The 22075-nt window shown below is 56.4% G+C and overlaps 3 protein-coding genes across 4 annotated transcripts; all 3 read right to left on the bottom strand.

Annotated features, from left to right (window-relative positions):
* Positions 1-485: 485 nt before the first annotated feature.
* Positions 486-9038, bottom strand: B4GALT2 (beta-1,4-galactosyltransferase 2; the record flags this gene model as incomplete). 2 transcript variants are annotated; one of them, XM_080692345.1, is made up of 7 exons in its annotated part: positions 8886-9038; positions 8084-8438; positions 7643-7878; positions 4610-4800; positions 4259-4381; positions 4040-4144; positions 486-636 (listed from the first exon to the last, which is right to left on the bottom strand). In XM_080692345.1, the coding sequence occupies exons 2-7, from the start codon at positions 8391-8393 to the stop codon at positions 486-488; spliced, it is 1116 nt and encodes a 371-aa protein (XP_080548471.1). In that variant the 5' UTR covers positions 8394-8438; positions 8886-9038. The 2 variants fall into 2 exon arrangements, with proteins under 2 accessions (XP_080548471.1, XP_080548472.1); XM_080692346.1 differs by lacking the exon at positions 8886-9038 and having other exon boundaries at positions 8084-8444.
* Positions 9039-11163: 2125 nt separating this feature from the next.
* Positions 11164-14019, bottom strand: ATP6V0B (ATPase H+ transporting V0 subunit b; the record flags this gene model as incomplete). Its single annotated transcript, XM_080692864.1, has 8 exons — positions 13913-14019; positions 13216-13264; positions 12921-13004; positions 12726-12803; positions 12461-12530; positions 12299-12350; positions 11901-12091; positions 11164-11190 (listed from the first exon to the last, which is right to left on the bottom strand). Exons 1-8 carry the CDS (start codon positions 13977-13979, stop codon positions 11164-11166), a joined length of 618 nt encoding a protein of 205 aa, XP_080548990.1. The 5' UTR covers positions 13980-14019.
* A 3600-nt stretch (positions 14020-17619) lies between these two features.
* Positions 17620-19967, bottom strand: DPH2 (diphthamide biosynthesis 2; the record flags this gene model as incomplete). The annotated part of the gene is made up of 6 exons (XM_080693313.1): positions 17620-17744; positions 17825-18001; positions 18102-18791; positions 18995-19218; positions 19466-19578; positions 19821-19967. The coding sequence occupies 6 exons, from the start codon at positions 19965-19967 to the stop codon at positions 17620-17622; spliced, it is 1476 nt and encodes a 491-aa protein (XP_080549439.1).
* Between the last annotated feature and the right edge of the window lie 2108 nt (positions 19968-22075).

The raw sequence follows: 22075 nt of genomic DNA, 5'->3' as shown, positions 1-22075 counted from the left end.
CCCTACAATGTTGAATGAAAAAGGTTTCCCCTCCCCTGGGAGCATGGGGGATCCCCAGGTCTGAGAATTCCCCCTGGAAGAAACACTGCCCCCTAGTCATATCTCCCACCCTTCCAGGCCCTAGGGGACTCAAGGGGGGTAAACTGAGGCACAGAGAGGTGGAGTGACCTAGCCCAGGCCACTCCGCGAGGCAGTGCAGGGGCTGGCCCGACCCTGACAGTGAGGGGGCTGGGCTGGACTGGGGGAGTAGGGCAGGAAGAAGGGCTGACCCCAGAGAGGGCCACACTTGAGGGGCCTGCCCAAGCCAGAAGCCCCCCGGAGTGGGTTCTGAAACTTCTAGGTACAGTTGGCAGGTCTACTGAAGACCTTCAGAAAACGCCAATAGTCTCAGTCCTGTGAGGTCCCCCACTGAGCAGCCACCGCCAGGCTGTAGGTCAGTCCCTGGCAGGCAACTCCTGGCACGGGAGAGCCTTTGTCCATGAGTGTCAGCCCCGAGGGGGCCAAGACGGGGGCCGCCCAATGTCCACTGTGATGTTGGTGAAGAGCGGTTGCCGAGACACCTCCAAGACCTGGTACCTCACTGACCGGATGCCATCACGCTTCATGGTCAGCTTCGTGTTTTGAATCTTGGTAAACCTGGAGAGTGGAAACGGGTTCCGGTCAGGGTTGAACCACCACCAAGCCCAATACGGTACCTCCGGGGAAGCCTCCAGCCATCCTGTTCCTTTAGGGTGACTTACATCTGCTCTCAAAGCAGAGACCTCAACCCATTTGGTCAGAAAACAGTATGACACCCTCACAAATCTCAGTTCAGACCTTCCTTCCAAGCCTTAGAGGCAGAGAAGAGGCAGCCATAGACACCTCAAATGCAATGTGTCCGAGTCAGATGCATCCTCTTTACTCCCAAACCCGTGCCATCCTTTGGGCCACTCCTTCCCCATCTACTTATTGAGCACTCCCTGCGTCCAGGTTGTGCTCTGAGCCTCAGGCATACAGCCTCGAGCAGGGCAGATGAGGTCTTTCCTCTCAGGACAAGCCGGCGTCCCCAGGGGAACAGGTTAACAGGCAAGGGGAAGAGCATCCCAGGCACAAGGTCAAAGGTCAGCACAAGCCATCCCTAAACTGTGAGCAAAATTTTGCAGCTGGGTGGCTAGACCTTTGTGGGCCAAGGGAAAAACAGTAAGATTAGCTTGGATGTTAGAGACTGTGTGGGCAGGGCTCTGTAAGCCAGTTCGCTTTTTACCTAGCCTTACCACCCCCTTGTGGTTCTGGGGATTGAACCCAGCAGCCTTCTACCTTTGAGCTACACCCTCAACCCTTTTTTTCAACAGGATCTGGCAGTTACTGTGTGCTGGCCTCGAACGTGCCAGCTTCCCATCGCAGCCTCCAAAGTACTAGAATTACAGGTGTGTGCTACAAGTTCCTTAACTCAGACATTTCTGTTATTGGCTGTTCCCACACTGAAGCAGATATCATTAATAACACCCAGAAAGACTGTACCTGCAACGGGACCAAGGCTCCTGTGGTATTTGTAGAGCTCCACTCTCACCCACACCTCAAATGTTTTGATCCTCCCAATGTGTGTGTGTGTGTGTTATTGGGGATTACGCCTAGGGGTGATCTACCTCTGAGCTACATCCCCAGACCTTTTTTTTTTTTTAGCTATTCATTTTGAAACAAGGTCTCACTAGGTTGCTGGGAGTCTCACTAAATTGCTGAAGCTGGTCTTGAGCCTGTGATCCTTCTGTCTTAGCCTCCCAGGCACTGGGATTACAGGCGTGTGCCACAACTCCCAGCCTTCCCAATCCTGAGCTCAGCTCTGACTCCTCTCCTGAACCCTCTCAGTATGGTGCTCTCCCTCTGCTGCCCTGGTGCTCCTCTTCCCCAGTCTGTCATCCCTTCCATGGTGACCATGATTTATATCTGAACTACTTGCTTTTTTATCAGCTCCCTGGTCTTCCTGGGGCCTCATGGTTTCTGCCAAACCCCCACCCTGCATCAGCACCTCAATCCATCCACCCTATTCCTACACCCTGGGTTCAGAGCAGAAAACCCTACTACCCAATTTGGGAGCACAGCAGCCTATCCCCACCCCCCCGGTCCTTGCCCCAGCAAGCCCCCTCAGACTCCGTCCATTCCCTCAGGCTGAGTCCATGTCCTCTCCAGTCCACCCAGCATTAGGCCAGTCCTTTGCCTTTCTCAGGCTCAAAGAATGAACCTTCTGAACATAAATCTGACCTTGCCCCACACTGCCTGAAGTGCCACCAGGACTCCCCAGTCTCTCTGGGACAAAAGTTAAACTGCCAACCCGGTATCAAGACCCCACTCAGGACTGACTGCCCCTTACTGTCACTTCCAGCCTTTGGGTATCTTTTTTTTTTTTTTTTTTTTGGTACTGGGGATGGAACCCAGGGGCATTCTACCTCCAAGCTACACCCCCAGCCCTATTGTGTGTGTGTGTGTGTGTGTGTGTGTGTGTGTGTGTGTGTTATTGGGGGTGGAATCCAGGGGCTTTTCTACCTCCAGGCTATACTCCCAGACCTATTTTCTATTTTATTTGGAAACAGGGTCTCACTAAGTTGCTGAGAGCCTCACTAAGTAGCTGAGGCTGGCTTTGAAACTGCACAATCATCCTGTCTCAGCCTCCCAGAGCATAGGGATTACAAGTGCCTGGCGCCAGCCCTATTTTTTATTCTTTATTTTGAAACAGTCTCACTAAGTTGCAAAGGGCCTCACTAGGTATTAGCTGAGGCTGTCCATAGAGTGTGATCTGTCTCAGCCTTCCAAATGCTGGGATTATAAGCGTGCGCCACCACACCCAGCAGCTTTGGGATATTTTAAAACCAAACAGTTGAAGAGCCTCAGCATCTGCCAGGCATGTTTATATGCTGTACTTTTATTTATTTATTTATTTATTTATTTATTTATTTATTTATTTATTTTTGTACTGGGGATTGAACCCAGAGATATTCTACCTCTGAGTCACACCCCCAACTCCATTTATTTATTTATTTTGCAGTACTGGGGATGAAACCCAGGGGCATTCTACCTCCAAGCAACATCCCCAGCCCAATTTATTATTCTTTATTTTGAAACAGAGTCTCACTGAGTTGCAAAAGGCCTCACTAAGTAGCTAAGGCTGTCTGTGAATTGTGATCCTCCTGTCTCAGCCTCCCAAATGCTGAGATTACAAATGTGCGCCACCATGCCTGGCTTTCCTTTTTATTTTGAAACAGGGTCTCATTAAGTTGCCTAGGGCCTTGCTAATTTGCTGAGGCTGGCCTTGAACCTGCCACCCTCCTGTCTTATCCTCCCAAGTACTGGAATTACAGTTGTGTACCACCATCCCCAGCATGTTCCAGACTCTTACAAGTACATTTTCCTTCTTCCACACTGGCCTCCTCCATTAGGCTGGTTAACACAGCAATGTGCCCAAGGTAGGCATGAGACAAGAATGAATAACTATTCTCAAACTCCAGTCACCCACTCTCCTCCCTCCAGAAGCCTCCCGCCATCACTCCCTGTCACCTCGTGCTGTCACGACCTGTCTTCTTCTGAGAACGGGCTTTCATGAGGGATGGCAGGCCAGAGGTTGGTATGACCCCACCGCAGGAGGCCTGGCAGCAGCCTCAGGAAGTGTCGGGAAGCCCAGGAAAGTCCTGTGGAGGTCCTTTTCCCAGCCAGCCTCAGACTCCCCCCATCCTATCTGCCTTGGCAGGACCAGGGGTCACTCAAGGTGTGCACAGGAGGTCTTTTGAGGGCAACAATGTAAACACAACCTACTCCATGGCAATGTGAGCGCTTCCTATAAATTCTACTTACCTCTATTAATCATGCCAGGGGTCAGAGGTATGCGGGGTAGAGGACAGGGGTCGTGGCCTCTGGGAATCACTTCTCAGGGTCAAAGATGCTTGGAGGCCAATTCTAGGAGATCAGTAATTGAGGGCACTCGGGGGTCAAGATCTGGGGACACTGGGAGGTCACCTGCAGGCGTAAGGGGTTGGGGGCACCAGGGCCCGAGTGCTGGAGGGCTAGTTACCTCTGCGGGTTGGGCTCGTTATGCTTGTCCCGGTCATGCTTGATCATGCGATAGCGGCCTATTCGGATGTCTGGGCGTGAGATCTTCATTCCAGTCAGGGAGATCCTGAGGATGGGGACAAACGGACTGGAGCAGGGACCAGGAAGGGCAACAATTCCCACCCAGTGTACACCTTACCCCCTCGCCACCCAGTCTACACCCAACCCTAACACTACTCACCGGTTGAAGATGTCATCATCCTCGCCACCCCAGCCCCAGTACTCGTTGGGAAAGCCATTGATTCTCAGAAACTGGGCCTTGCTCAGGCCTGACACACCTCCAAAGTAGCCAGCATAGGGCAGCCTATGGCACGGGAGGGCAGGTGTCAGTAGGGTCACAAAGGGATTCAAGATGCAGGACCAGAGGTGGGGTGTGGGAAGAAATGTGTAACCAGGGGCCCAGGGAGGATCTACTCTAGCCAGAAGGGTCTGGCCCCAAGCCAGAGGCCAGAGGGGCACTTAGGGTTGGGAGAGAGGGCCTGGGTGAAGCAGGGTTAGGGAGGCCTGGGTCTGGCTGAGACGAGAGCCTCACCGGAAGCCAAACTTGTCCATGGCAATGGCAAAGTGGCGGGGCTGGTCACCGCAGCGGTACAGATTGCGGTCGTCCATGGGGACCAGGTCCACGTCACTGAAGATGAAGCAGTCGTAGGTAGCATCCTCCTTCAACGCCTCTAGGAAACCCACATTGAGCAGCTTGGCCCGGTTGAAGGTGTCCTCACCATGCTGGGGGAGCGGGGACCAGTCAGCTCAGGCCCATGACCAGCAAGTACCCGCCCCCTCGCCACTTTCCAGAGCCGCACCCCCCCAGGGCACCTCCAGCTCCGCCCCCTGTGCTCTGCAGGCTCTCAGGATCAAGTCCAACATTTCATTCTAGATCCGGCCTTCAAAAGCCTTTCATGACTTGGCTCCAGTCTCCTCTGTGGCCACTGTCCTCAGACCCTAAGTGGTTGGTTGTCCTCCAACCACTACGTTTCTTAGGACATGCCAGACTCTCATCTGCAGGCCTAGGGGTCAACGGTTCCCCCTGCCTAGAATGCTCTCTTGCTTGTCATACCTGCATCTGGAAAGGGTCTCCTGACCAAACTTCCCGCTCCAGTGCAACTGCTCCTTCCCTCCTAAGAGCTTTGTTTGCACCACTGTCCGTTTAAGCTGTCATTTGGCACTCTCCTATCTCATTTGAACATGCCCGTGTCCTCCTCCTTTGTCCCCAGCATTTCCTTTTTGCCAGTGGGGATTCTAGAGATGAGCAGCCCTGGTCTCTATCCCTGCTGGGCAGAGTCATAAAATGAGACAGTGAATGCCCTAAATGACCAGTGTCTAAGATGCAGAAACCATAGACACGGAGCCACTCAGTCTTAGGCACCTGCCCCCTCTGGCCCTTCTCAATCCACATCTAACTCTCTCAGCAGCTTCTGAGACCGGGACAGGACCGAGCAAGATTCACTTGTCTCCCCATCAAACAGCCATATCCCCATGAGCCCTGACAAACAGAGGTGCAGGGATCCTTGCAATGTAGGCCCAGCCACCACATTCTTCACAGAGCAGGGAAGATTCAGTAGGAGACACTGCCTCTGGACCCCTGCCCCAATCCAGACTCTGCACATTAAAGCTACAAGTTCCTGGAGAGGGCGCCTGAGTGGGCTCCTCTGCACCAGCCAAACCTGAGCGTGAGTGGTGGGCAGAAACCTCTCTCCTCTTGAAGAGTTACGTACCCAGCCCCCCACATCTTCTCTTCCACCATCCCCTGGAGGGGCTTTCCATTTCCTCCTGGCTCATTGCCGTTCCTTCTGGTCTCTCTCACCAGCCAGGAGCCCTAGGCTTCTCCCTCACGGCTCACAAACATGCTCAATTCTCTCCTTAGAGAAAAACTAAACCTCCTTGAGCCACCCTACCTCTTGCCTTCTCTTCTCAGCAGAGATAAAAAAAAAAAAAAAGAGTTGTCTCCAATCAGTTATTTTGTCAAATCGGATTCCTTCTTCAACCCACTGCAATCTGCTTCCGCCCCCACCATGCCCCCGAAATGGTTCTCGCTGGGCCCACCTTGTTGCTAAATCCACTGGACGCTTCTTGGTCCCCATTCCCTGCTCACTCCCCCACAGTGCTCACACAGCTGCCATGTTTCCTTCCCAACACTGGCGGCCAGGCTTCCGGGGGATACCCACTCTCCCGGGTCTCCGCCTCCTCTGGCCAGTCTCCTCAGCCGCTGGAGCAGCCTCCATCCATCCAGTGCTGGCTTCCTCCTCCCCCATCCCCTGCGCTGTAGGCATGCTGGATGGTGTTGGTTATAGGGACCATGTAGATACTCCCAGATCTCCCTCTCCACCGCGGACCTTCCTCCTCCTGTCTGGATTCATTATCTAAATACTTACACAATGTTCCTCCTGTACTTTCTCCAGACTCTCAAACTCATCCCAGGCATGACAGAATTAAGAATCACACCCTCCTCTGCAGCCACCCGGCGGGCCAACAGCTGGAGACCTGAACCCTCATGCTGTCCTGACATCTCTTTCCTTACTCTCTACTTGTGTGACAACGCCCCTGCACCCCCACGACGGCCGCCCTGCCCGTATGCACACTCACCATCTTTTTCCTGGCTGTTGAAATCTCCCCTACCCAGTCACCCTGCCTAGAGCCTCCCCTTTCACCCACTCCCGTGCACAATCACAATACTCTGTTTATAGCGGAATCACACATGTTTCTCTCTCCTTAGAACAACAGTGACCCGCCGTCTTCAGGCTGGAGTCCCGACTGCTGAGCAAGCTTCCCAAGACCCTTCTTGATCTGCCCTCTACCAATTCCTCTATATTGCCCCCCTCACCTCAGCCAACAGTTCCTGAACACACAGACGGTTCTCACTGAGCACAGGGCCCTCCAGGTCTCTGCTCAGAACACTTGCCTCCGGGCTGCTGCCTGCCCTCTAGACCCACCCCAGCGGCTGCTCCCCAGGCCAGAGCAGCAGCAGGCCTCCCTGTGCTTCAACGGCCCAACACCAGTCACTTGCCATCCTGCTGAAGTCTATAGGAATCCGTACCCCGGGCAGGAGTTCTTTGTGGGCAGGGAGGGCCTGCGTCAGATCCTCTCTGGGACCCCGAAGCCGGCCTAGCCAGGCCCCCGGCAGCACCGCGATCCACACTGAGCCTCCTGGCCTCAGCTGTGGCCAACACCTGCCTCTAAGGGTTCTAGGCTTCATCCCCTTTTCAAGGTTCTTTCCCTTTCCTCAGGACCTTCAATCTGACCTCCTACTCAGTGTCCCCTAGGCTTCTACCAGCATGGGGCGGTGCCTGCCAAGGGTTGACAATTAGGGTCTACTCCCTTCTGAGGCTAGGCAACACCCAGCAGTGTGCATGCCCACACACACACACCTTCCTGCACACATTCCAAACACGTAACCCTCCGTGCCACGTACACTCACATACCACACAACCATGTGCAGACAAGGACCCCAATACGACCCCCAACCCCATGTATGCACCAACAGGGCCCCCAAGCCCCAAGCGGGCATACCCACAGGTACCGGTGGGCTCCCTGCTGGCTAGCGCCCAGTCAGGGACCCCAGACAGCTGACCTGGTTGATGACATAGATGCCATAGCGCAGTCGCTGCCGCCTCAAGATGGGGTGTAGGTAGTGGAGCCAGTAGCGTAGGTGATGCTCCCGGTGTCTAAAGGGGATGATGACCGCCACTGTCTGGGCTGGGGTGCAGTCAGGCGGTGTATAGCGGCCACCCAGGAGCACGCCCGGGTTCTCCCTCTGCACCCGCTCCAGGGGCATGGGTGTGGTGAACTCGATCAGCAGTCGACCCACTGCAGGCAGGATGGTGTCAGGAGTCAGGGCCTCATCCAGAAAGCAGGGACACCAGCCCCCTGTGGATGGGCAGCGGATCCCAGGACCATCCCCTTTCAACAGACTCAGACCCTTGAGTCCTCATGGGTCAAGATTCCGTTCCCCAGTCACACGGGTAAGACCCTCTTCCCACCCCTACAGGCAGGCCCTACCCTGCAGGCTCACCAAGACCAGGTGGCGAGTCAGGACAGGGTGGCAGGACCGGAGCCGTGGGGCCGGGCCGGGCACTGGGGACCTCAGGGAGCCCGGAGCTGGGGGCAGTGGCGTTGGGCCGGGAGCAGTTGGTGCTGCTGCTGCTGGCGGCTGCCGGGTGGAGGGCACGGGCGGGGCCGCGGGCACTGAAGCGGCTGAAGAAGGCCAGGTGCTGGGCGTAGACATCAAAGTAGAGGATGACGGCCACGAGGAAGTGCAGCAGGCAGAGCAGGAGCACAGCCTTGCAGACGCGCTCCAACGTCCCCCCCAGCAGTCTGCTCATCCCGTAGGCGGCCTCCGGCCCGCCCAATGGGCCCGGGCTGCCGGCCTGAGCAGGGAGGAAACAGATCCCAAGGGTCAGTGTGGGCTGGGGAAGGCTGCCTACCCACCTCTGCCCAGCTGCTCACGCTAACAGACCCACATCCTCACACTTACCTGCTCACAACCTATACACTCACCAACTCACGCTCTACCTGCATACAGACGTCCAGACAGTTGCTGGCAACTCTGCTCCCTTATCTTCAGACATACTCCAGTACTAAGTCACAGACACTTACCTTTCCATCCTCCCTGACACACATACACACCATTCTCGCACAACTCTACACTGACATGCTCCCAGGAGCATGGACACGTGAACTCTGATCACACAGGTTCATACCCAAGCATGGCAACACATTTACCTACAGACCTGTATGTGCACCTGTGCCCCAGAGAACAGACACCCCAGAGGGCCACACCGTCAACCCAGGGCTCAGGGCTTGGGGAAGGGAACCGCTTACTGAGTACCTTCCAAGCAGGAGCACTTTATACTCATGACTTCATTTAGTCCTTCCAGGAGCGGTGGTGGGAATGGTTTGGTCATTCAGGTCCCAGCATTAAACAGGCCAGACTAACTGGGACCAGGCTGGGAAGTGGCCCTCAGCATCCAGGGGGCCAAATATGGACAGGACATTTGTGGGATCTCTTCCTACTCAAGCAAGGGATCAACGTACAGGGTGGGCCAGGGGACACCCTTATCTGAGACCTCAAGGCCAGCTCTGGAGCCTACCCAGCACGGCTGGTTCTGAGTGGCAGAACAGGGCACACCTGGGCCCTGGAAAGGGCAGCGGCTCTCAGCAGGGCAGGAGGAGGCTTGCCTGGGTCATGGCTCCAGCTGTGGTTCCAACAGGACAGCAACCACTTCTGGCAGTGCTCCAGGGAGCAGGGTGAGTCCCGCTCACACATACAGAATCGCACAGACATCCTGGTCCCAGCAGTAGTCCCACACTCAGCCACACAGAGAACTACATACAGAGTCACAGACACACCCGGCTGACGGTAACACACGAGCCCCACACTCACCAACAAAGCGGCTGTTCCCGGACTCACACAGCCATACATCAGGCTCCCGGGCGGCTCACACCCAGACCCACGTGCAAGCATCCCCAGCCCTCCCTCCCAGGCAGGGGTTCTGGGTCAAGCGGGCGGCAGGCTGGGGGGTGGGGGGGGGCGGGCGAGGCTAGCGGCTGCGCCCGTGGCAGCCCGGCCGGGGGAGGCCGCCGAGCCCCGGTGGGTGTTGCGCGGGGCGGGGGCGCGGGGAGTGGGGGAAGTGATGCGGGGGGCCGAGGCAGGGGAGAGCCGCGCAGGAGCGCCTCCCCGCGCCACGAGGCCGGGGCGAGCGAGGACAATGAGGGAGGCTGGCTGGGGGCGGCGGAGCCCGGGGAGCCGGGCCGGGCGGGAGGCGAGGCCAGGCCGGGCGCCCGGGCGGGGGTCTGCCGCGGCGCGGGCGCCCTCGCGGGGCCGGGATCCCGGGGCCCGGGGCGGGGGCCGCGCGCCCCTCACCCGGCGCTCACCCGGGGCTCAGCAGGGGACGCCGCTCCAGCTCGGGCAGGGCTCCGGGCTCCGGCAGCTGCGGGCGGCGCGGTCCCCCATGGCCGGCCCCGCCGCCTCCTGGCCGGGTCAGCGGCGCCCGGGCCGCCTCCCGCCGCCGCCGCCGCCGCCGCCGCCGCGGGCCATGGAGCCGAGCCGCCCGGGAGGCAGGGCGGGGCCGGCGGCCGGGCAGACCCACGGGCCGGCGGACCGACGGACCACAGCGCCGCCGCCTCCCTCCCGCGCTACGGCGCCTCGGAGGGGCTGCCCGGCCGCGCCCGCGCGCGCGCCCGCCACGCCGCCACGCGCGCCCCCGCCACGCCCGTCCCCGCCACGCGCGCCCCCGCCACGCCCGTCCCCGCCACGCGCGCCCCCGCCACGCCGCCACGCGCCCTCCCGGGAGGCGCCGAGCCCGCTGAGGGGCTGCGGGCGCGGGGCGCGGCCTGGCGGGACCGGGCCGCCGGGTCCCCGCGAACGTTTAACGGCCAGTCACCTGTGGGGTGGGTCGGCGATCCCGGAAAGTGAGGGCTAAAGGTGGCCGAGGCCTCTGGGGTACAGGAAGTCGGTAAGAAGGGGGAGATGGGATTGGGCAGGAGCGGACCCGTGTGGGGTTCGGGGTGCCGGGAGGGTGGGGGGCGGGACTACCCGGGAAGCTTCAGGCGCGCAGGTGGTGGCGCCTGAGGGCCGTCGGGTAACTGCGGGGTCAGAGTTGGACCTGGGAACAGGGCCCCGAGGACTCCAGGCGGGAGCATAGCCAGGGCTCTTGTCCCAGGCTCCCTCGTTCCCTCCAAAAAGATTCTCAGGGGTACAGAGCCCTGAGCCCCACCAGAGCCGGAGGTCAAGAGCAGAGGTGTGTGCCTAGAAGGTGGGAGGGAGGCTGAGGCACACAGCCTGCCTCTGTGAAAGGTGGCGCAAGAGGGCAACAGGAGGAAACCGCACAGACCCAAACAAATACGTTTATTTCACAAACACAGGAAGATGGGCTGGAGTGGAGGATTTAGGTGCACAACTGAATACACAGTCGCCATCAGCAGCCCACTGAGGATTCAGCTGGACTGCAGTGCTTCCAAGTCAACAGGCAGAGAGGTGAGTGCAGGGAAGGCCCTGAACACCAAGCCCCTGCAAGGCTAAGGGCACAGCTCCAGCCATCCCAGGAGAACCAGCAATAAATAAGAGTGGGCACGGCCCGCCACATATATCATCTAGTCACCCATCTTCACTCTGGAGGTCTGTAAAAGAAGAATAGGAAAAATCAGGAGGGACAGAAGGATAGACACACAGTCACCAATGGCACCATCAGACCAGCAAACCCATGATGGGACTGACAGACTGCAACAGGTGGATGACTAAACCAAGACAGACACACTGACAAACAGATGAACAGACACAGCCAGACAACCAGAGCGAGGCTGAGGGACAGAATGGAGAGAAGAGGCACGCGGGCAGTGTCAGTCACTAAGTGTCAACCCAGTCAAGCACCCCCAGTTACAGTTAGATCCTTGGGCTGATCTTTGATCACAAACCCACATATCAGACAGAAAAGACACAATTCAGGCATGCTCTCCTACTGCAAGTATGTCTCACACAAGATACAGGCCCCAAGAGACAAAAACACATCAAGACAGACTGACGGAGACACAGACAAGATCCCAACCCAGTCTAGACCACAAAGGCATCATCTGTATTTCCAGAGACAACACACAGGGAGAGAAGGACAGATAAAATAACAGACAATACAGAGAGGTTAAATGAGATATATATACACACAAAGAGGAAAAAAAAAAAGACAAGTTGAATATCTTAAAAGGGGGAACAGGAGATGATGAGGTGGTGGAAGCTGTATGGGGGGTTCTGTAGTTGCGGGTGAAGAAGGGAGCATGTTGGCTCCTCCAGAGGCCAAGGCTGGGTTGAACACAAGGACACAGAGGGGACTCAGCACCTGAAGGATTGCGACGATGACCCCAAAGAGGCCAATGGCACTGCCAAAGATCTCCACGATGAGAACCTTCACGAAGAGGCTGGGGTTCTGAGCGTCGGCCAGGGCGGCCCCGCTGCCCACGATGCCCACACAGACTCCACAGAAGAGGTTAGAGAGGCCCACTGTGAGGCCGGCTCCAAACATGGAGTAGCCTGAGGGACAGAAAGTGTCTCACTGAGGCCGTGCTAGAAACAGGGAATGAAGACAAGAGACCAACATGGGCGAATGGACCCTTCCCACCCCCACTCTGCAAAGCAGGCCAAAGTAGCTGTGAGGACATAAAAATTGAGGTCCAAGATCGGCATGGGAGAGCAGGTGCGAAGCCCCGGCTCTTCACTGTCACACACCCGTCCACCTACCCGCATGGTAGTTTCGATGGCCAATGGCCTTGGGTTCGGTGGCAGTGAAAGGCTGTGGGGACATAACAGGTATCAGAAACCACTCCTTATGCACCGTCCTCCTCTCTAAGCAACGCGTGGCACACCCTGGAAGGGATGCCCACCCCACCCTGGCCGCCTCACCTCAGCCATGTTGCTGATGACAATTGCCATGATGATCCCATAGATGGCCACAGCCTCACAGAAGATGATGCTGACAGCAGACATGGGGGGGAGAAGACGAGATGAGAAAGAAACCAACCTCCCTCCCCCTCAGAAAGCCCCCACAACTTTTCCTCAACTCATATCCCGTCCTATCAGACTGGTCAGAAGCAGCCTGGGGCCAGGTCAAATACACAGGCAGCCCCCACCACAGCTGGCTCTGACAACAAAGAGCTCTTACAATTACCTGACCAGGTTCTTGGTCTTGATCCGGGGGGCCTTCACCCCTCCTCCAATGATGGAGGAGCCTGTGATATAGATGCCCCTGGTGGAAGGGTGAAGAAACAGATGAACAGAGCCCAAGCTGTCACTGCCTGGGATGACTAAAAACCACCTGCCCTCTACTCAGCCCCTCCCCCAGCCCCCCCAGCCCAACACTCACCAGGCTGCCCCAACCACAGACAGGGAGATGGCTAGGCCAATGCCCAGGTTCGACCACATGAAGGGGGAAGTCTCAGTCAGGAACCTGGAGTGGAAATAGGGAAGAAAGCAATTCAGCTCTGGTGGCAAAGGGGCACAAAACCCTTGGCCTCCCACTCCACCAATCCCAGGTACTAGAACAATGGACTAAATATCTCCCAGAGGGTCATGTCCAGGGCCCAGGGGTGTGGTGGCATGGGGCAGGGGCTGGGACCACAGAAGAGAGAAGCAGCTCCCAGTGGAATCCTCTCCCTTACCATGCCACGTCGAAGCGGAAGCCCAAGTCAAAAATGGTGTAACAGATTCCTGCAGCAGTAAGAAAAGGGTTAGGGGCTGCTGTCCAGGGAGAAGCTTCCCAACCTAGAGAAAAAGTACTCCCCAGCTGACAGGTTAGGTTGCCTATACCCAAGTCAAGGGAGAGTCCTTGGGATGGCCGTGAACTCTACCTCCACTCAGGTCTCCATTTTCTGCCACTCCCTCAATAACACATTTCCCTCTGTGACACCTAGACCCAAGAACCTCCGCAGGCACGCCCTGCCAAACCTCAATAACCAGGAGAGGGAGGGAGCGCGCGCTCCGGCCAGACCCGGCCAGATCCCGCCGGCGCGGTCCGCGCTGTTTATCCTACAAGCTGCGTGGGGGAGGGCGGACGACGGAAAGAGGAACCGGGGCGGCCGGCTGGGTGACCCGGTCGGTCGGGAGCACGGAAAGGACGGCAGCCGTGCGGCGCGCGGGGCGGCGGCAGTGACAGGCAGGCCGGGCGCGCTCGCGGCCCCACCACCGCTGCCGCGCCCCTGAGGCTGCGGGGGCCCGGCGCCCGCGGCAGTCAGAGGTCCCAGCACGCGGACGCAGAGGGCCGCCCGGGGGCCCCGCGTTCTGGGACCCCGCTTCCCGCGAGGCTCCGGCCCGAGCAGCTCGGCCCGACGCCGTCCCCCCCGCCGGGCCCGGCCTCACCCACGACGATGGTGCAGGCCCAGAAGGTCACGAAGACCCCGGAGTAGAGGAGCGCCAGCCCCGTCATGGCGGCTACGACGGCAGGGGTCGGATCGGTAGGGCCAGAGGTAGACCGTGTCCCTGCGTCCACCGTCCGCCCCGCAGTCTGTCCGCCCGCCCCGCAGCATCACCTGACGCGCCCACGTGACGCGCCGGCACCACGTGACCCAGGGCTCCGCGCGGCTTCTGCCCGACTCCGGCATGGCGGCGGAGGCGCGGAGCATTGTGGTAGTTGTAGTCAGGCGCGTTCCGGCGGCGGCGGCGCGCTCTGCTCTAGGTACCCGGGCTTCCGGCGTCGGTACCCGCGCTGGTCCTGAGCCTGCTCCAGGGCCTCCCCGGTGTAGCCTCCGGCCGCTGCGGCCGCCGTCTTTTCTGAGTGCCGGGCTGTTTCCTGTGCCTGAAGCACGCCTCCTCGGCCCATCCCACCGCCTGGCTAACACCAGCTGGTCTCAGAAGTCATTCTTCCTGGATGCTTTCCTAACTCAGAGGCAGGGTGGCATGCCTGCCCTGGGTTCCCACAGTGCCCTGGTGTTGCTTATAAAACTTCAGTAAGGTCATGTCATTCCTCTGTTGAAATGCCCCGTAAGGCCCATTTCACTCACAAAAGCCAAAAACCCTTACAAGGGTCTAGCGACTTAGCTCCCAGCGCGCCTTACCAATTTGTGGGGTGTGTGTGTGTGTGTGTAACTGTGGTTAGAATTCAGAACCCCTCCTAGGCAAACCCTGACTGCACCTTTTTTGCGTGTGTGTGTTTGTGCGCACGCACGACGCATGTGCAGGGGTTGCAGGTTTGAACCCTGTGCAGTTCCACCTCTTAGCTACACCCCCAGCCCTACTTTTTTTTTTATTTTTGCCATAGTGGGAATGGAACCTGAAAGGACAAAGTTTGATCACACCAGAGACCACCTCGTAGCCAAGAGATTTATTGGAGGGGCCGGTATGAAAGGAAGAGAGAGAGAGAAAGAGAGAGAGAGAGAGAGAGAGAGAGAGAGAGAGAGAGAGACAGACAAACAGACAGACAGACAGACAGAGGGGGAGAGAGAAAGAAGAATCCGGGAAGAGAGAGAAAATGTGCTGGGATCAGGGTTATATAGGGGCTTGGGGTTACAGATTGGGGGCCAATAGGATAGGAGAAATGCTCTTTGAACTAATTGGCTAGAGTCCCATGGGAGGGGGTCGTGCGGCCAGGTAATTGGCTTGGGGTCAGCGGGGAATGTCCCTTTCACTGATTGGCCAAGGGCACCAGGAGGGGGCAGGTCTCCCAGGTAAGTGACCAGGTTCGGTCAGAGGGGGATGGTAGCTTAATTGGTCAGACCAGGGCCTTTCAGGACACTTAGCTTATGGGGGGGGGGGATCTGAAATAAGAACCGAATTCATCTAACAGAACCCAGGGGCATTCTACCTCCAAGCTACACCTCCAGCCCAATTTTTTAGTCTTTTTTTTTTTTTTTTTTTTTTTGCGGTACTGGGGATTGAACCCAGGGGCATTCTACCTATGAGCTACCCCTCCAGCCCTATTTTTTATTCTTTATTTTTTTGAAACAGGGCCTCACTGTCTGCGAACTGCGATCCTCCTGTCTCAGCCTCCCAAATGCTGGGATTACAAGTGAGCACCACCACGACCAGCTAGAGTCATTTTGAGCTACACGCTGACACCCCCCCTGGCCCCGCCTTATTTTGTGTGTGTGTGTGTTACTAGGGACATTCTATCGCTGAACTACACCCCCACTCCAGGTCCCAAATTTATTTTTTGTTTTGAAGCAGTCTTGCTAGGTTGCTGAGAACCTCACTACTTACTGAGGCTGTCCTTGAACCTACAATCCTCCTGTCTCAGCCTCTGAGCTATACCCCCTAGCCCTGTTTTATTCTTCTCCTTTTTTTTTTTCTTTCTTTTTTTTTTTTTCATGATACTGGGGTTCCTGGAAACCTTTCTACCTCCGGGCTACACTCCCAGACCTATTTTTTTATATTTCAATTTGGAAACAGGGTCTCTTAAGCCAGTGAGGCCAGCTCTGAACTTGTGTGTGCGATCCTCCTATCTCCGCCTCCCAAGTGCGGGGATTACAAGAGTGTGCCACCACACCCGGCTTATTCTTTATTTTGAAACAGGGTTTCACGAAGGTGCTGAGGCTGGCTTCCAGCCTGGGATCCCCCTGTCTCAACCTTCCAAATACTGAGATTACAAGTGTGTGCCACCATGCCTGGTAAATATTTTGGCTTAAACAGGTATGAACTGACATGGTAGGTGCCTTAAAAAAAGTGGCTGAGAGGATTAAGTGAAAACACTTTTCATTCCCCATTGCTGAGAATTGCTTGGCATTGCTGGGATCTGGTTTCTTGCCCCATCTCATGGCAGAGGCAAAGCTATAAAGTGACCATCCTAAGTGGGACAGGGTGGGTACCAATCACATATTGTGCAAAAATGTACTGAGGACCCACTCTATGCCAGGAGGTAGAATGCCCCTGGCTTCAATCCCCAGTACCACACACACACACATGCAGCCTTGACAACTTAGCAAGGCTCTTAGCTACCTAGCCAGCCTGCTTCCAAATAAAAAATTAAGCTGGAGTGTTCTTGGAGGTAGAATGCCTCTGGGTTCCATCCCCAGCACACACACACACACACACACACACACACACACACACACACACACACACACTTGTTTTCATTCTTTTTTTTCTGACAATTACTTTTCCTGCACAAGACCCAGCTTAGGTGTCCCCTCTCTGGGAAGCCTCCTGTGAGTCCCTGTCAGGTGCCTGCTGTACATCCAAGTGTCCCTTCTTCACAGACACTACTGTGCCCTCCACGGTCATTGCGTACTTAACTGTTTCTCAACTACATTCCTGTGAGGGCACAAATGTGGTTAAATACAGTTCATATCTCTGCCCCATGCAGGACCAGAGTGATGGATACAAAGAAAGAGAAGAAAATACTTGATTTATTTGAAATTCTGTGGTCTCCCTGAGAAACGTCTGAGTCAATGTAGACCAGCACCAATAAACCTTTCTACAATGACACGAATGTCTATAGCTGCGGATCCCTTCATACAGCTGAGTACTTGAAATGTGTGCTGGACAGTGCAGGTCTAGACTAGTGGTTCTCAACTAGGAGCAGTTATGCCCCCACAGGAATATTTGCCAATGTTTGGAGACATTTCTGGTTGTCAAAATTGGAGGAAGGTGCTTCTGATGTCTAATGGACAGAGGCCAGAACTGCTGTTATACATCCTTCTATACACAGGACAGCTTCCACAGCAAAGAATTATCGTTGCCCCAAATGTCCACAATGCTGAGGTTGAGAAACCCTGGTCTAGGCCATCTAGCACCTGCCCTTTAACAGGGGCTGACCCTCAAATGCAGACCAGAAACTGGGATTGGCCACAGGCCCTGGGCTGCTCCCAGGACAGATGGGCCCAGGGCTCAGGGACGGCCCTAAGCCCTTTTCCTCATTAGTCAAACAACAGGCGTTTACTAAGCCCATATGTGCTGTGCCTCTCACCAGCGCCAGGACTGAACAGGCATGGAGCCTATCCTCAGCGAGGAGCTGCCTGCCCTCTGCATCCAGCTTCTTCAGGGACCCGGGCGGGGGATGAGAGGTCAGTGCAGGAAGCACTACAGATCTGAGCAGTGACTCAGTCCCTCTGCGTCTCTGGTCCCACAGGACTTCAGCTTCTTCCCTCATCCTCATAGGCGATGGCAATCCCTCGTCGTCCACGCACAGCTTCTGTCACTGGTGTCTGGCCCAGGCGGGGCTCCAGCCCCTGCCAGCTCCGGGAACTAAGGAATGAGGCTATAGACAGAGATGGATCAGGGTGAGGGGGCTGGGACTGGAGGAAGAGTTCAGCAGGGGGCAGAGACATGCACCCTTACCTCCAGGACTGCTCTCAGCCAGTTCCATCTGGGGCCGCGGGGTCAGGGCAGAGCACCCCGGGTCATTTGCTGACTTCCAGGCAGGTGGGGGCCGGAGCTCCCCAGAAATGAGGGACACATCTGGGGTGTCCCACAGCTCTGACTCAGGTGGTGGGAGAGGAACATGGAAGGGAGAGCCTGGAAGGGAGGGAGAAAGGAAATCCATACCAGCTCCCCACACATACCATGCCCCAAGTTCCCGGCATGGTATGTTCTCAGGCAGTGTCCCACTACTCACCAGGCAGCAAGTCTGCGTAATGTGTGAGGTGGGGGGCCAAGCCTGGAGGTGGCCATGCAGGGTTGCAGGCAGCTTCCAATTCACATGGCGCCAATACGGGCCGAAAAAAGCTGCCAGAAGGCTGGGGGGCTAGGGCACCCAAAGGACAGGCCAACAGCACAAAGACATCCATCTCAGGAAAGTTGGCAAGCTTGGCAGGGGTGGGCCGCCCCAGGGCTAAGACATAGCTACGTTTGCCAGCAACTCGAGCCAGATTCCGCAAGTGTGCCAGTGCCTCGAGGTGTTGGGCCACACCCAGTGTGCCCACCAGCAATCCCACCACACGGGCATCTCTGGCCCTCTCGACCAGATACCGTCTCCGTGCCCTTAGCCGCTCAGCCCGGGCACTCTCATCCTGTGTCTGTCCTGTGCTTGGGCAGCAGGAGATGAAGGGCCGCCCTGGTGCCCATCCCAAAAGCAGCCGGCTCAAGTCTGGGTCAAGGTCAGGGTCAGGGTCAGGGCTGGCCTCAGAGCCCCCCACGTAGAAGGCACCATATTCTTCTAGACTCCTCCCTGGGGCCAGCGGAAAGCGGCGCCCAAAACGCTCCAGGGGCTCAGGTTCTAGACTGGGCGACCCTGCTGGCAGAGGAAGAGCTGGGCTGGAGATAAGCAGATCCTTGTACCTTGGGTGCAGGAGAGTGGCCAAGGCCTCTGGAAGAGAACGAGGTGATGTCAGGGCTGGGGCCTAACTGTGTGCATTGAGGACCTATCTCCCACAGAGCTCCTGATACGGGCTTGACCCCCAAAGCCTTTGCTTTTGAGCCACATTTAGTCTCTTGGGGATAAGGGAGCTCCCACTTTGCTAGGGCTCAACCCTGACATCACCTCCCTCCTGTACAGGTATAGCCGCTCACCTAGAGCGTGGGCACAGGCTGGCTCACTCAGCAGCACCACAGGCGCCATGGGGTCTGGATTCTGGGTTTCAAAGGCCTTGGCACAGAGCTCCAAGGCCACAGAACGTTGACCAAGGACAAAAGCGATGGGCAGTGGGCGGGCTGGGGGACTTAAGCAGGCAGGGCCAAAGTGTACAAGGGCCTGAGCTCCAGCTTGCTCGGCACCCAGCACGTCCACACAGCAGCTGCAGGAGAGATGCCATCAATGAGTGGGACTCCCAGCGGAGGTGACTTGCTGTCATCTATGGAGAATAAGGCCAGGGCACGAAAGGAAGACACTATCGCCTTGAGGGGCTAGTACAGGGAGGGCAGTTGTCATGGTTATCATCATTATCAGGAAAACACAGCCACTGGCGGCAGACACTGTCATTGAAAGGAAATCCCATGAGGCCGGGAACCCCAGGCCTAGCCCACTTAAACCCCGGTTCACACCTGCCATAGGCCGTGTCCCCTAAAATGAACATCTTTGATCCTGTGGCCTCCTCCAGTCGTGCAGCCACGGCCCCTGCATCTCCCAATAGCTTGTCGGGGAACTGCAAGACCACCTGTAAGCATAAACCACGGAGTCAGGAACAGCCTGTGCCACACCTAAGGCCTCTTCCACGGAACCTCAAATCTCCTGACCTCAGAGGAGCACTGCACCCCAGAGGGGATGGCGGGTGGTCTTTGCGCTGCGGGCAGATTGCGATGCCCCCATTCCTTGTCTTCACGTTATCCCCCAAGATCCGGATCCCCTGGGCAGCCATAGCCAGAAAGCCGAACCACCCTTCTCTAAGCCTGTCCTCACCCGTTGACATTCCAGGTCTCGGACAAATGCAACGACTCGCTCCAACTCGTACACTCGATCGAGGTCGGTGAGAGGAGTGAGCAGTCCCGGTGCGCCCGCCTCCCGCTGCAGGACAGCCTCCGCCGGGCTGCTGAACGTGGACTCCATGAGGCTTGGACGGCGAGATGCGGCGAGGACCTCCCTTGGCCGACTTCGGGGTCCGCGCCCTCAGAAGCGCTCCTCCAGGAGTGGGAGTCGCTTTGGGTCGGAAAACCAGCTCGCCCGCAGCCTGGGGACCCAGACTTCACGCATCCAAGCTGTTCTGGGCCTTTCCGGTGAGATTACTTCCGGGTCGAGGCGCGGCCGATCGCCAATCCCAAACCAGCACTGCCCCTTCAAGCCACGCCCCCCCACAGAGGACCAATGACTGGCCGCGTCTGGGCTAGTCGGCGGTGTCACGGAGGGAGGACCCAGAGCCTCTTGGGTGTTGTAGTTCCACAGGCTGCCATTCCTCGCAGAGGCGCTCTGGGGTTCAGCCCACAGACAAACCGCTCTAGGAACACAGATTTTCTAAAATAGTCATTAACCCAACGTAAGCAGCTCCTATCCGCTGGTCCCTAAGCAGGTCATGTGCGTGGTATCACATGAGAGGCAGCATTGCTTTTTTGTCTTGTGTTGGTGCTGAAGATTGAACCCAGCAGCATTCTACGTCCCCAGCACTTAAGCATTTTAAAATTTTGAAACAGGTTCTTGCTAAATTGCTGAAGCTGTTCTCCAACCTGAGATCCTTTGGTCTCAGCCTTTTAAATACCGGGATTATAGGCCAGCACTACCATGCCTGGTAACATTGTGTAATTCTTAATTCAGGTCAGAATTGCCTGGATTTGAATTTCATATTTATCGGGTTTACTAGAGTATTTTAGGAATTCCTTCCCTGCAGAATGGAAATGAACAAGAACACCTCTTAGCATGGCCCGAGGGTCGAATTAACTCATTTGCAACATTTTGTACAAGGTAGTCCTTTGAATATCCCATTTGCCATTACTCTCCCAGCAGTTTGTTGGCAAACACTGAGCACTTACTGCTCACCAGGCACTACATGTTTAGTCTCTGGGTTAAGAATTATTCCATTTTACAGACAAGAAACTGAAGTTTGAAGACTCTACCAAGTAAGAAACAGTAGGTCAGTGGCACAGTCAGCATCAAGTTGCTGATTTCGGAAGCTAGGCTTTGGACCCCTCCAAATCCCTAGGTTGGGGGTAGGAGTGGGTTGATGTGGGCATAACCAGCTCCCCGTCAAGGGGGCTCAGAGCTCTTGGGTGGGAGTGAGAATTCAGTGCTGCTCTCCAGACCTTATTCACAGGGCTGGGGTGCTTGCAAGTCAGCCCAGGTGGAACTATGGCTGTAGAGATAGAAAGGGAGGAAAGCCAGAACTGCCCAGGAGCTGTCCCTGGTGCTGACTGAGCTGGCTGCCTGTGTTGGAGGTCCCTAGAAGTTGGAAGTTATGGATATACAGGCAATATTAAGTCCTGACTTCCTCCTTCTTGAGGGGCTGCAATGCCTTGACCCCCCCATCAATCTCTCACACACAGCCCCACTTTCTTTCTCTCTCTCCTCTCTCTCTCTCTCTCTCTCTCTCTCTCTCTCTCTCTCTTTTTACAGTACTGGGGATGGAATCCAGGGACATTCTACCTCTGAGCTGCACCCCCAGCCCTATTTTTTTGTTCTTTATTTTGAAACAGGGTCTTACTGGGTTGCAAAGGGCCTCACTAAGTAGCTGAGGCTGTCTGTGAACTGCATTGCTCCTGTCTCAGCCTCCCAAATGCTGGGATTACAAGTGTGCACCACCACATCCGGCTCAGTTCCACTTTCTATAGCCTCTTCAATGTTGATGTGTAAAACTAGGTGCTCTAAGACCCCACACCAGCCCCGTTCTGGAACTCAAAGACTCACTGCGTTTCTTCCTTCCCAAACGGACCCAGCCGCAGGCCCCCACGCCCTGTGCTTAGGATCCCTCCTGTTCTATCAGAAATGAAACCTCCTACGTGCAGCTTTTCCTCCCCATTCTCCCAGCTTAGCCTGGTAGCTCTGAACTAGAGCAGCCTTTGTTTAGGGCAGAGCTCAGGGCCTGGTATCAATTAAATAGCTATACAATACACGCACACACACTGGGACTAGTTTCATGGGATTAGGTGCTGCAGCCACTCCACCCCCACTCCAAGAGCAATGGCGATATCGGAATGGCTCCATCCTCAGCAGCTTGGCTACAGCGGTGC

This window comes from Muscardinus avellanarius (assembly GCF_963383645.1).
Source record: "Muscardinus avellanarius genome assembly, chromosome: 3".
In the NCBI taxonomy this organism is placed as follows: Eukaryota; Metazoa; Chordata; class Mammalia; order Rodentia; family Gliridae; genus Muscardinus; species Muscardinus avellanarius.
Note: the sequence above shows the minus strand (reverse complement) of the source record. Positions and strands in the feature narration are given on the sequence as shown.